Below are 13,836 nucleotides of genomic sequence, written 5' to 3' on the forward strand. Positions count from 1 at the left end.
AATATTGCTTTTACGAACCACAGTTGAAGCTTTAGCATGATCCTTTATTCTAACAGGAAAAGGTGGTTTCTCAACATAGGCAGTAGGAACAATAGGATCATTATAAGTGATAGTCTTTTCTTCAACTTTAATAGGTGCAGCTACTTTTAGTTCTATGGGAGGATGATATTTAAACCACTTCTCCTTAGGGAGATCAACGTGAGCAGCAAAAGATTCACAGAAAGAAGCTACTATCTCAGAGTCAAGTCCATATTTAGTGCTAAATTTACGGAAAACATCGGTATCCATAAAAGATTTAACACAATCAAACTTAGGTGTCATACCTAACTCCTTACCTTCGTCGAGGTCCCAATCTTCAGAGTTGCGTTTAATTCTTTCCAATAAATCCCATTTGAATTCAATAGTCTTCATCATAAAAGAGCCAGCAGAAGAAGTATCGAGCATGGTGCGATTGTTATCAGAAAGCCGAGCATAATTTTTTTGAATAATCATTTCTCTTGAGAGCTCATGATTGGGGCATGAATATAACATTGATTTAAGCCTCCCCCAAGCTTGAGCGATGCTTTCTCCTTCGCGAGGCCAAAAATTATATATATAATTCATATCACGATGAACAAGATGCATAGGATAAAACTTCTGATGAAATTCCAATTTCAATCGTTTGTAGTTCCATGATCCCATATCATCACATAGTCTATACCATGTCAATGCATCGCCCTTCAAAGATAAAGGGAAGACCTTCTTCTTAATAACATCATCGGGCATACCTGCAAGCTTAAATAATCCACAAACCTCATCCACATAGATTAGGTGCTCATCAGGATGTAATGTTCCATCTCCTGCAAAAGGATTAGCTAGCAGTTTTTCTACCATACCCGAAGGAATTTCAAAGTAGACATTTTCCTTTTCAGTAGGTTCAGTATGTTGAGGAGCAACTCTTTGCTCTACTGGTCGGGGTGAAGATACCCCGAACAAGCCCCTCAGAGGATTACTTTCCATAGTAACAAGTGACAATAAATTTCAGCACACTATATAAATTTTTCCTTACCAAATTCCACCTACCAAGGGCGCTTCACTCCCCGGTAACGGCGCCAGAAAAGAGTCTTGATGACCCACAAGTATAGGGGATCTATCATAGTCCTTTCGATAAGTAAGAGTGTTGAACCCAACGAGGAGCAGAAGGAAACGATAAGCGGTTTTCAGCAAGGTATTCTCTGCAAGCACTGAAATTATAGGTAACAGATAGTTTTGTGATAAGATAATTTGTAACGAGCAACAAGTAACAAAAGTAAATAAAGTGCAGCAAGGTGGCCCAATCCTTTTTGAAATAAAGGACAAGCCTGGACAAACTCTTATATAAAGAAAAGCGCTCCCGAGGACACATGGGAATTATCGTCAAGCTCGTCTTCATCACGTTCATATGATTCGCGTTTGGTACTTTGATAATTTGATATGTGGGTGGACCGGTGCTTGGGTGCTGTCCTTACTTGGACAAGCATCCCACTTATGATTAACCCCTATTGCAAGCATCCGCAACTACAAAAGAAGTATTAAGGTAAACCTATGGATCCAAATCAGCCCCTTACGAAGCAACGCATAAACTAGGGTTTAAGCTTCTGTCACTCTAGCAACCCATCATCTACTTATTACTTCCCAATGCCTTCCTCTAGGCCCAAACAATGGTGAAGTGTCATGTAGTCGACGTTCACATAACACCACTAGAGGAGAGACAACATACATCTCATCAAAATATCAAACGAAAACCAAATTAACATGACTACTAATAGCAAGACTTCTCCCATGTCCTCAGGAACAAACGTAACTACTCACAAAGCATATTCATGTTCATAATCAGAGGAGTAATCAACACTACTAGCAATCTACAGGTACCAATCCCAGACTTAGAGACAAGAATTGTATACAAGAGATGAACTAGGGTTTGAGAGGAGATGGTGCTGGTGAAGATGTTGATGGAGAATGGGACCCTCCCGATGAGAGGAGCGTTGGTGATGACGATGGCGAGGATTTCCCCCTCCCGGAGGGAAGTGTTCCTGGCAGAACAGCTCCGCCGGAGCCCTAGATTGGTTTCGCCAAGGTCCCGCCTCGTGGCGGCGGAGTCTCGTCCCCAAAGCTTTCTTATGATTTTTTCTTCGGACGAAAGACTTCATATAGCAGAAGATGGGCACCGGAGGGCCAACAGGGGGCCCACGAGGCAGGGGGCGCACCCAGGGGGGTAGGGCGTGCCCCCCACCCTCGTGGCCAGGGTGTGGGCCCCCTCTGGTATTTCTTCCGCTCAGTATTTTTTATTATTACCAAAAACAACTTCCGTGAAGTTTCAGGACTTTTGGAGTTGTGCAGAACAGGTCTCTAATATTTGCTCCTTTTCCAGCCCAGAATTTCAGCTGCCGGCACTCTCCCTCCTTATGTAAACCTTGTAAAATAAGAGAGAATAGGCATAAGTATTGTGACATAATGTGTAATAACAGCCCATAATGGAATAAATATTGATATAAAAGCATGATGCAAAATGGACGTATCAAGGGAGCAGGGGAGGAGGCCGATGCGGGGGAGGGTGGCCGGCGGGGGAGGGGGGCCGGCGCGGGCAAGGGCAGCCGGCGGGGGAGGACCGCCGCGGGGACGGCGGCGCGCTGGGGACGACGGCGGAGGTGAGTGAGAGTGTGAGGGGGAGAGTGAGGACGCGCGCGGGGGAGGAAAAAATGGGGGGATAAGGCACCTGTAGCAGTAGCGCGGGGCGTGGAAGAGCGCTACTGCTATGACCAATAGCAGTAGCGCTGATTGTAGACTGGCGCTACTACTAAACCTAGCTTGCCGACAACGGTGTGTCAGTTATAGTAGTAGCACTTTTACCTGTGCCGCGCTACTGCTACTTATATAGTAGTAGCGTTCTTTTATACACCGCGCTACTGGTAGGTAGCAGTAGCGCTTTTTTTTAACCAACGCTACTGGTAAGCTTCTGTATATAAGGTTTTCCCTAGTAGTGATGGTTTCAGCGACGACGACATAGGAGCGTGATGCTGATGGTGGCCGACTTCTAGGGCGTGGAAACACGTGGTGCAGGCCAGAGGGCTTGTGCGGCTTCGACAAGACTATGGCGCAGGGTTGATTCAAGACAGTGTACACATGAGTGCTTGAAGTCGACGGGGCGCGGGGTAGCAAGGCGCAGCTACACGGAGTCGTGTTGAAGGTGGAGTTGGAGTCTAGCGGAAGACTTCACTCTGTGCTGATGGAGGGGTTACGACGTAAGTGCATGGAGAATCACAACCTATTTCAGCGGGATAGCGAGAGACGCGTGGATCGAACTGGGTACCAATGGTCTGATGGAGACGTGATACTCAGCATCGGTCGGTGATGATCGGTGGTTCTCTGTAGTAGGGGTTTGAGTGGTGTGGGTCCGCGGCCCTAGAGACTCGACCATGACAGCAGAGGCTCGACGCGGTGATAGCGGCGAGACATGCGGTAAGCACGGGACATAGCCACATGCCAAGACACTGGTGGTCAGACATGTGGTCAGACAAATTGTGCAGGGGGTGCTGAAGCAGTGTTGATGAGTACCAGATTCAAGTTGGTGACTGGGCCTATCGGTGCCAGAAGATGGACAGGAGTTGACCATGGAGAATTTGAGAAAGTGGCGGAAAGTCTTAGATGTCAAAAGCTGAGAGAGTACATGGCCGTATATTCTGTGGTGTTCAGTGCACATGGAAAAATGCGGATGACAACTACAGAAGGAGGCGGAGTGCTATAGCCGTGGGACATGTCAAAGACTATCCGGGAAAAAAGGGTGAGAAAACTATGAATTTGACTCAGAGTGACACAGGCGACGGTGAAATTCCTTCAAGTTTCAGACAGCTTGTCATGAAAGAGCGGTGACGTTGAGTTTAGGTAGCTCTTATATGTGGCGTCCAATATATGAGTTCTTCATTTTTCATGCAGACATAAATGGAGAGTAACTCTTCTATTTAAAATTGTGGGTCTGGTGTAGTTATTGGTGTCTAACATACGTAAGTTAATAGTATCATTATGCAACGCTGAAGCATTTTATACATGATTATTGGTATGTATACTGCACGCATCTTGGAGGAATGTGTGGTTAAGATTTCAGCCTCGCGTGACATTATGTCCACTCGTGATTTATCAAAGTACATTTACAATACTATAGCTGGCACTTCTAGGTAATCCATGTCAGTACCCAGGCTCATCGGCAACTGGAGGACCATAAATTCGAAAAAAAAAAGTAAAAAAATCTGAATTTTTTGGAATTGAAGATACTCTAGTGCACTAGGTGCGTGGAAACTTTCATATGTGAATGGACATTCGAGGAGCTCTCAGCAAGAAAGATAAAATCAACTCTGAACAGTTCTTTTAAGTTTCTTTGAGATCCAAAACCTAAACCTCATAAACACTTGTAGTCAATAGAATGGTTAGTCCTCCATGCAAATGACCGTGATAAGCTCGTTCCATGATAAACAACTTTTTATTTGTTACATTGTATCATCATATTGAAACCTTGAGAAGGAGTGGTTTAGTAAGAGGCAGTGCAACCGCCGAGCGACCGATCAGTGAAGGGCTTTAGCAAATGTGGCAGATAGGCATTTATGTCCTATATGTCTGATCGGCATTGTTGTAATTGCCCATGGTGGTATATTGAAAAAAAATATTCTTATAACACTCGCTACATGCACTACATGGGTTGCCCCATGAACGAATTTTTTGTCTATTTTATTTTATTTTTTTCTTCCAATTTTACATCTAACTTCAACTCGTTCTTTGTACGCTACATTTTTTATGTTTTTCTTTCTTACTCACACTTCATTTTCTGATTTTGTTTTGTGGCGAAGGGGGGGGGGGGGGGGGGGGGTAGGATGATTTTTAAAAATTTGAACATAAATCAAATCCTCGATGAACTTCTTAAGCAAATATATGAACTTTTTTTTGGTAAATATGACTTGTATAGGTACGCAAACATTTTTGGAAGATGCACAAAAACAATTAAGCACATAAATATTTTTAACACAAGATGATTTTTTCCAAACCGACATAATTTTTCTGTAATAAATATATATTGAAGAAAAAATGAACAGGAAAATATCTTACTAAATTTAAAACCTTTTCCATATAAAAAATATGAATCTATTGGCCAAGCCCATATAGCAGTCTTATGCATTATTGGGCCTGTTGTGCAATAGGAGATCCCATACCGACGTACATGTTAGAATATTGGCTCATTATTATATAATGCGACAGTTAAATACACTTTTCTTACCCCCTAAAAAAAGCACTCCCACTGTAATAAAATGTAAGAAATTTTTATGCCCTATGCAAAATAAAAAATGTCTTACATGTTGATACAAATGGTTGTACAATTTTGTCTTCTTTCCCTAAAAAAGTACAAGTTTCATTTCTTTCCCTAAAAAAGTAGAGTTTTCTTGTGGGAAGTGTTTACAGAGACTGACGTGGAGGCTTGTTGCAGAATCTTGGAAGAAAAAAAATCAGAGAAGTTAGTTAGTAGAGAACATGAGAAACATACCATGTAGCATATGTAACTATTTTTTTTTTCGAGAGAAATTTCCAATCTATTCATCGATCATGACAGTAATGAGAAGACTAGAGGTAATAAAAATTACAACCAGGTCCATGGACCACCCGGCAACGACTACAAGCACTGGAGCGAGCCGAAGGCACGCCGCCGTTATCACCCCTCCCTCGCCGGAGTAGGGCAAACCTTGTTGTAGTAGACAATTGGGAAGTCGCTGTGTTAAGACCCATGTAGCGCCTGTAACTCAGTGCATAGGGAAAAGAACGCCTATAGCATTAATGGCTTATGATGGACAATTTCACCTTGTCTATTTCCATTTCTGATGAATTTTCACATGCTCTAAGTTAGCTCTAGTTAGTACCCATTTCGTTCCAAAATATAGTGCATAGAGATTTCTTTTCCTAGATGTTCTTTGTAAACTTTAATCAAGTTTATGGAGAAATTTACTATATGAATCTACAATACAAAATAAATATCCTTAGATGCATCATAAAAATATGTTTGTGTAATTTTATTTATTTCATTAATACTTGCTATTTCTTATTTAAGTTTGTCAAAGTTTACGAAGTTTAACTTCAGGAAAAATGCACTATGCTTTTCTCGAATGGAGGGAGTACTATATTTTTATTGCAGATAGTATAACGAAAATCCGTTTCTGAGCTCGGGCTCAGCTGATCCTGATATCCACGCGCCAAGATCTGTGCGTCTTCCTGTATTTCCAGGTCGTATATGCCTTTTCCGCCTCGTGTGACAGCGGCGCATTTATGGAGAGGGCAGGTCGCAACGGCGTCGCGGGACAGATAGAGAAGCGATGGCTCGGCACCCCATCTGAGCCATCATGAGCCGTAGCAAGACTCCGCTCACACGGTGTCGACACATCCGCCATTAAATGCCCACCAGCCCAACTATGTCATTCACTCTAGCCACTACCCCATCCATCTCATGCACTCTCCCGAGCTAGCGCCTGCTCAGCCATCTCCATCTTCATCCTCATGTGCGACGCCATGTCCGCATCGTCTTCATCCTCTCTCCCCGCCCCAGCCGATTGGCTGCTTCCTCTGATGGCATGCCCTCTCTGCGGCGACGAGGTCGTGACCGCCGTCGCAAGGACCGGTAACCAGGCTACTCAACGCTTCTACAAGTGCTTGAAAAAAGGGCTAAAAAGCCAGAAAAAAAACCCAGAATGGATCCCCGCGTGTTTAAGGTTCAAGGATGCAACCAGTGAAAATGAAACAAGGAAGTAGATTTTACAAACAGGGCCGTCACAATGGAACGCGTGAACGATACTAATTAACCAACATCTTCTAGCACACAAATCACCTACCAGTTCTCATTTAGCTACACGATCTAGTCTATTATACAGCGGTGTTTAGGCAGCATGCTGATAATGTCCTCCTCATCTTCAGAGTCTTCCACGTTGCCACCACACATGACACCAGATTGGTCGTCGATGGCAGAACTACCAGTGCTACGCGGCGAATCCGGAGCAGCAGCTGGATCGTAATCACCAAATCCTTCTTCCCGTGAATCTTGCCCCACCATGCTGCCCAAATCATGGGTGAGAGGCCGGTGGACAGACTCATCTTGCTGGACGACCTCGCCCTGAGAAATCAAAAGCTAACGAGATCAGAGAGGATTCAGTTATGCATCTGCTTCCTGCCTGAGAGTTAGCCGCAGATCGGGCTGCTCACCTCTCCATTAGTGTCGTCGACATCCGCTGGCAGATGCGTTGTGCTCCAGGCGCTAGATGCGGAGTCCATGCGGGAGGGAGGTGAAGGCTGCAGCAGGCAGAGATTTTTTGATTCAGAATCGATGTGCCGCTGAATCATATGCACAGATCACTTCGAAGTTCAGAAAAAAGCTAGGGAGAATTCACAGGAAGATTCAATCCCACGAACGCATCATGCCCCGCCCCTCTGGTTGTGCCACTACTTGCCGATTCAGCGAGAGAACCTCCCATCGGATGCCAGCGATCGGTTCAAAAAATTTCGAAATCAGTTTGGCAATGGCGTTGGCCTGGATGTCAGCAAACGCCTGAAGTGTCTTCCGGACATCGTCTTCAGCCTGTTCACGGCTAATCTTCCCACAAATATTCTTGAGCGTCCCCTTCGTGAAAGTGACCTTCTCGACCGAACCAAAGAAGCTCCCAATTATACTGTATACCTTCCCAAGGTTAACATTGTTTTCCCTCAGTTGCTTTATCAAATCCTTGGTGTATACATCTATCTGTTTATGAGAAGGCCAGTGCACTTTCTCTCCCATTGTTAGCGACATGGAATGGTTTGACTCGCTCGATACCCTCGGCGTCAAGCAGGAACTCCATACCCTCGGCGTCCATCCGTTGCTAGCCCGACGTGGAAACACCGGCGCCGCCGCAGTCCGGTAGGCCGACCTCCGCGACACTCTCCCCTTTTTGTCCCCCACACCCTAGGTTACCATGGCGGCGAGGGCAAATCTATCTTTTTTTTCATTTGTTTGCGAGCGGGGGTGCCCGGCCGACCGACAGGACGGCACAGACAGCGCCACCGCCACGGACCCATTATCTGATCCTTGGCCCAGACTAAAAAAGCGAACGTCCTGGTCCACGACCTAGTCAGAAAGCCTACGTCCTGGTCCACGGCCCAGGCCGAGCCGCCGCGACGTCCGTCGGGCCGTGCCAAGCCGACCCCACGTATTGCGCACTGTTTCCTACCGTATTCGGGAGTTTCGCTGTTTTACTGACGCTCGTATCTGACAATCCAGCTGCATTTCTTCACATCCCAAGACTGAAACGAACGAGCTAGATTATGGGTGCAGCTGAGCCCGAGCTCCAAAACGCCCCTCTCTGATTTTTGCAAGTTATATCAAACGAGACCCCTGCAATCCAACCCGATCGAAGGTACCGCCAATATCATGTACCTTTCTGATTGGTCGCGACTTCCGACCATACTTGCTCATCAGAGGGTTCTCCGCATGCATGCACGAAGCACGCGATCGTGTCCTATAAATACACGGTCGACCCAGCTCACTGAAAGCATTCCATAATAACCATCAAGACCTAGCTGGCTAGCCATATATACATCAATGTCATCGGCGGCCGGCTCCAAAGGTTCAGCGGCGACGGGGTGGACGCAGCGGCAGAACAAGCAGTTTGAGTGCGCGCTGGCGGTGTACGACCGGGACACGCCGCACCGGTGGCACGACGTGGCCCGTTACATGGGCGGCGCCAAGTCCGCCGACGAGCTGCGCCGCCACTTCGAACGCCTCGTCCACGACGTCGCGCAGATCGAGTCATCCGGACGCTACGCCGGCTAGGTCGCCATCTTTGCCCTTCCGCCGCTAGCTGTCTTGGACGCGAGGTAGGAATGATATGGGGACATGCTTACGTGAGTGTGCGTGTATGGATGCACGTGGCCCGACGTGCCGGCGTGCGTGAGTGCATGTTGCATGGACATGCATGCTGCGTTGGTGGCCGGCCGGCCGGCTTGGCTTGCCGGTGCGTGCATGCATGTCACTATGCCACATGAGATCTAATCCTGATTGATATACACATGGTGACATGGGTCAGACAGATAGTGATAAGCTTTAATATTAGTCGTTCGAAACGTACATCACCGGCTCCTCTGATCGATCGAGCTAGGGTTAACCGCGGTGTGCCATTGTCATGTGTATGGCTGTCGACGTGCATGCATGAGTGCATATGCTACTTATACATTGATTACTGAAATGACACTGACGCCGGGCCCCTGTTTATGTCTGTCTGCAGATCGATCTAGTACCTTCTAAAGCTTCCTGATGAATTCTACTTACAAGACTAAGTAAACTACATATGTAGCTGCATGTCGATCCATCGACCAGCACTGCCGGCTAGCTGTAGAATCACTGTGTTGAAAGCTTGAAGCCTGTGATGTTTAGCGGCTAATATTATTGCTACAGCTACATGTAATATGGATACACATAGGTGTAACAAATAAATTACGTCACGAGATACATGTATACTATGTGTGTGTACAAACCGCATTGATGGTTACTCGTGTATATACATCGACTGTTTACTTTTCTAGCGCATAGATTGATCACCAAGTTGCCTGTAAAGATTCAAATTTAATTGCTACTTGCGCGAGAATCTCCTCTTGAAGAAATAAAAGAACACGGTAAACCGAATCAGGCTCATTGACCACATGGGTCCATTTGCTCCGGGGGTCCAGGCTTTCGATCCACGGCAGTTGCGAAATGGAATCCCTATAAATTTCTCTATAGGTGCTAAAATTTTGGATTCAGTCCAGAAAGTGTCTTTTGTGCATATAGGTACAGGATCTGTGGTGGAGCGGCGTTCACTATGACGCATCGACGTCGTGGAGTCTCGGCAGCGAGGCGCAACAAAGTCTCAGCGACGGATGTGTGATGATGAACGCGCGTAGGAAGGAGGCGCTGTCTGGCACCATGGGGGCATCAACGGCAGGCCTGACAAGGTCGATGTATCAGTACATGCTCTGAAGCTGGATTGATGGAAGACGACGACGACGACCTATGAGTGCGTCGGACCGGTTTGTGCCCCAGGCCCGCTATGTGGCTTGGTCGGGGCCTCCGGCTTTAGATGTTAGGCTAGGCGAGAAGTCTGTGTATTTGGCTCACACTTTCCGCACCCCTTTATCAATGGATAGGAGTAGCGACAGATGTTGCCAAGATGATGGCTTCAGACGTATTGATGTATTACTTTGTAAGGACTATGTGAATAATTAATAAAGTGGCTGCATGCATCTTCGAGATGCAGAGGCCGTGGTCATCCTCCTTTTCTAAAAAAAGAGAGTGCCATATTATACATCATCCGATTTACGTACATTTTCTATACTAGACAGTTGGCTATGCGTTGCAACTAGGACATCAATATTTTATTAGATCAACCGGTGATTTACCTGCCCATATCAATGTGACTGCGTACAGTATGTTGGACAAAGGACGGATGGTTGACAGAACCTTATGTTTCTTTAATCAGGAAGATACTTCTCACAAAGTTAGTTTCAACCAAGAGAACTACAACATTGGGCAGGCCAAGGTCCACCTTGATCTCCACTACACTTCTCCCGGCGTCTAACCATCTTTAGCAATCCATAGCAAGTTGCTGCTATGTTTTTTTCAGAAATATGTTTGATTCAATTCTAGTGAGAAAGAAACATAAATCTGAGAGAAATACAGCAGCAAATTGCAATAGATTGAATCAACCGGCGTGCTGAAAATATCCCGAATGTGGCTCAAGGTTAATGCAGGCATACATGTAGAATCATCCGTTGTTACATATAATACTTAAGTGAATGCTTAAGCTGAATTTATTTTGTAACTAGCTCTGCCACTACTAATTTATATATTGCTATTTTGAACAATTAACTGAAAACACAAATGCATGGATGTTTTTAGCATGTTTATCTGACTTAATTTGTAGGACTTTGTTGCTCGTATAATTCCTGATAATGCGCATATATTGTTAGAAAATAAGCAAATGACTATACTAGTTTGAAGTCTTTTTTGGGTTAATCTACTAGATTTGAAATTAACCGGGCTTCACATTTCTTCAAATAACCATTAATTTGAACGATTTGCATATACGTAAGTGCATAGCCTCCAACCATAAATCACAAGGTAATGTATACTATCATAGTAAGCTAAGGGAGAGTGTAACTATTGTAATGGTATATATGCCCGTTTACTCCTAGTTCTAATAAATACACATGTGTTTTCCCGCAAGCTTATTTACTTTCACATGATGTCACTTAAAAGTTACGGCTTGTGCTCAAAACACAAACAAGCTAGTTCTTCCCCATCACATTTACCTTCCCCTATCTATATACTGAGCTTAGTACCAAAGGAATTGTTGCCCTTTAACGTTCCTGAATCGTCTAAAGGAAAGGACAATTTAGCATCGATGAGCCGCGACACACGATGGAAAATTCTTGTCACTTAAGACTGGAAAGCGTTTCTTTCTTTCCGTTGGACTCTAAAATAAACAATTCTTTTGGAATCAATGTTTAATGCCTTAGGAAGAATCATGCACAAAGAAGTTGGAGCTTGATTTCCCGATATGATTCTTCCATCCAAAAAGCAAGATATATCCTTGTTCATATGGCCAACGCGCATCTGAATTTTTGTGATGGAATCCAATCTTTGCAACTAGCTATTTGTAAATAGCGACTAGATGCTCTTAACTATGTAGCTAGCTCCTTGATAAAGAAATAATTGACTAATTTTCTGTATACTTGATGTTATCATCTCTGAATATTACAAAGAATGGGAACTTAGATTTTGTTTCAAAAAAACTGAAACTTTTAAGGTACACTCAAGATAGTTACAACCCAACGCAACCCCAGTAAATATGTCAGTGGTAGAACCAAGATCATCATGCACGGCAGGAGTTAGTTGAACCAAAATATAGTAAAAATTATTTTTCGATATTTTGTGGTGTAAATAATAATTCAAGACATCCACGCTGTAGAACTTGCATAATTTGGTGTAACAAATAGGTTGTATCTTCTTTTAGAACAATGTCCATAGGCATAGCTTTGATTCATTAAACATGGATTGCATTTTTCAAAATGAGAGAAGAGAACCCCTTTCGGCCTCTGCATATTGCATATGAATATGCACATGTCTTAACATAAAACTATGAAAACGTATATGCATGTATTTAGAGTTATTATAGACACATATATTTACATTTTTACTTTGAATCTTTGAGCAGGAGGAGGTCGAGGAAGGATGCCGAGCCGATTCGCGACGGGACTACACCGAGGAGATAGAAAGGTAGATCCCCCACTTCCAAGGGACAGAAAATTTTGTTCCTTCTCCAGCTGACCCCCCTCCTCACTCCTCTGGTGGTGGCTGGCTGCTTCAAGTATTCCTCTTTTTTTTTTTTTTTTACCTCCACCCGTATGCACATTATTCTCCATCTTCTCCGCCCCCACAGAGCTGAATCCTTCATCTCAATTGTCTAGTCTGGCGGGCTATAAGTAGCACCCCTTCTCACACCTCTTCCTCATCCATCTCAGAAGCAGCCTGTGCAACCAACGAGTTCACGGGGGCCAACATCATAAGCCCAACCGTAGGTATATCGAGCAATGGCGTCGCTGTCAATGAGCGCGGCCGGGAGAGCTGGGTGGACGCCGCAGCAGAACAAGCTGTTCGAGCAGGCACTGGCAGTGCACGACCGGGACACGCCCGACCGCTGGCACAACGTCGCTCGTGCCGTTGGTGGCGGCAAGTCGGCCGACGATGTCAAACGCTACTACGAGCTGCTCGTCCACGACATCGCCCGCATCGAGGCCGGCAAGGTGGCCTTCCCCGCCTACCGTTCCCCCTGCCCAGGCCTCGGCCACAACGCCGGCTACGAGGCCGACAGGTACGACCGGCCGGCTTTACCGTGTTTCTTATCAAATTATGTGTGCTTTGTCGAAAAATCAAATTATGTGTGGACTTAAGCTGGCGCTAATCTTGTAATTTCTGTCGGTTAGGTTGAAGCACTTGAAGATCTAGGCGGCAATGGACAATGAATGATACACACTACATAGATCGATGGAACTGGAAGCATGTGCATGTGCATGAGATAAGTCTTGTGCATGGTGTCCATGTCAACGTACGCATGCAAGGCTATGCAGATGCATGCATGTTCATAATACTTCAGTAGCAAGTGGTCTATGGCGGGATCGACCTATCTCCTTCCTCCATGGATTTAACTTATCTCGTATGTATTCTAATGTACAATATCTATATCCTCTGCACATGTAACCATATGTCCATACCAATCAAAAGAGAAAAGAAATTGATGATAATGCAGATATGTGATACACACATACTACTAAAAACAAATCTGAACAAATACAGTACGTTTCAAGTTTCATGGATTCCTTTTGTTATATCATCGTGGTGACACGGCAGAGGTGGCGGAGATCACGAATATGCAAGGGCGGAGTTGGGCCCCAGGCAACCAGGGCCAAGCATGGCATTTCTTCTTTCTTCCTATTACTGAAAAAGGCTTTCGCCCCGCTTTATAAATAAAGCAAACCGCCAAGAGCACACATACACAAACTAGTCCAGGACACACACACCCAAGTCATACAACAGGAGGTACAAAGGTGCTGCTGAGGGCACAGCTCAACAAGCCCAAAAAATAACATAAAAAGGAAAGGCCGGAGCCTGAGCCGGATAGCAAGCCGGGCGACTAATCTGGCTCCAGAGGAGGCGGCGGGGGCGGCGGCGACAGACAGACGGCCATCAAGCGAAGGTCGGCGATGAAGGTGGTGATGGCGTCCCGG

General features: G+C 45.2%; 2 protein-coding genes across 2 annotated transcripts; one reads left to right on the forward strand and one right to left on the reverse strand.

Annotated features, from left to right (window-relative positions):
- Positions 1-6,658: 6,658 nt before the first annotated feature.
- On the reverse strand, positions 6,659-7,827 carry LOC109740115 (uncharacterized). Its single transcript, XM_020299150.4, has 3 exons — positions 7,431-7,827; positions 7,246-7,332; positions 6,659-7,156 (listed from the first exon to the last, which is right to left on the reverse strand). The coding sequence occupies exons 1-3, from the start codon at positions 7,512-7,514 to the stop codon at positions 6,902-6,904; spliced, it is 426 nt and encodes a 141-aa protein (XP_020154739.1). The 5' UTR covers positions 7,515-7,827; the 3' UTR covers positions 6,659-6,901.
- A 4,727-nt stretch (positions 7,828-12,554) lies between these two features.
- Positions 12,555-13,356, forward strand: LOC120961981 (protein RADIALIS-like 3). Its single transcript, XM_040392130.3, has 2 exons — positions 12,555-12,923; positions 13,036-13,356. The coding sequence occupies exons 1-2, from the start codon at positions 12,643-12,645 to the stop codon at positions 13,055-13,057; spliced, it is 303 nt and encodes a 100-aa protein (XP_040248064.1). The 5' UTR covers positions 12,555-12,642; the 3' UTR covers positions 13,058-13,356.
- The last annotated feature ends 480 nt before the right edge of the window (positions 13,357-13,836 follow it).

This window comes from Aegilops tauschii, chromosome 1, assembly GCF_002575655.3.
Source record: "Aegilops tauschii subsp. strangulata cultivar AL8/78 chromosome 1, Aet v6.0, whole genome shotgun sequence".
NCBI lineage: Eukaryota > Viridiplantae > Streptophyta > Magnoliopsida > Poales > Poaceae > Aegilops > Aegilops tauschii.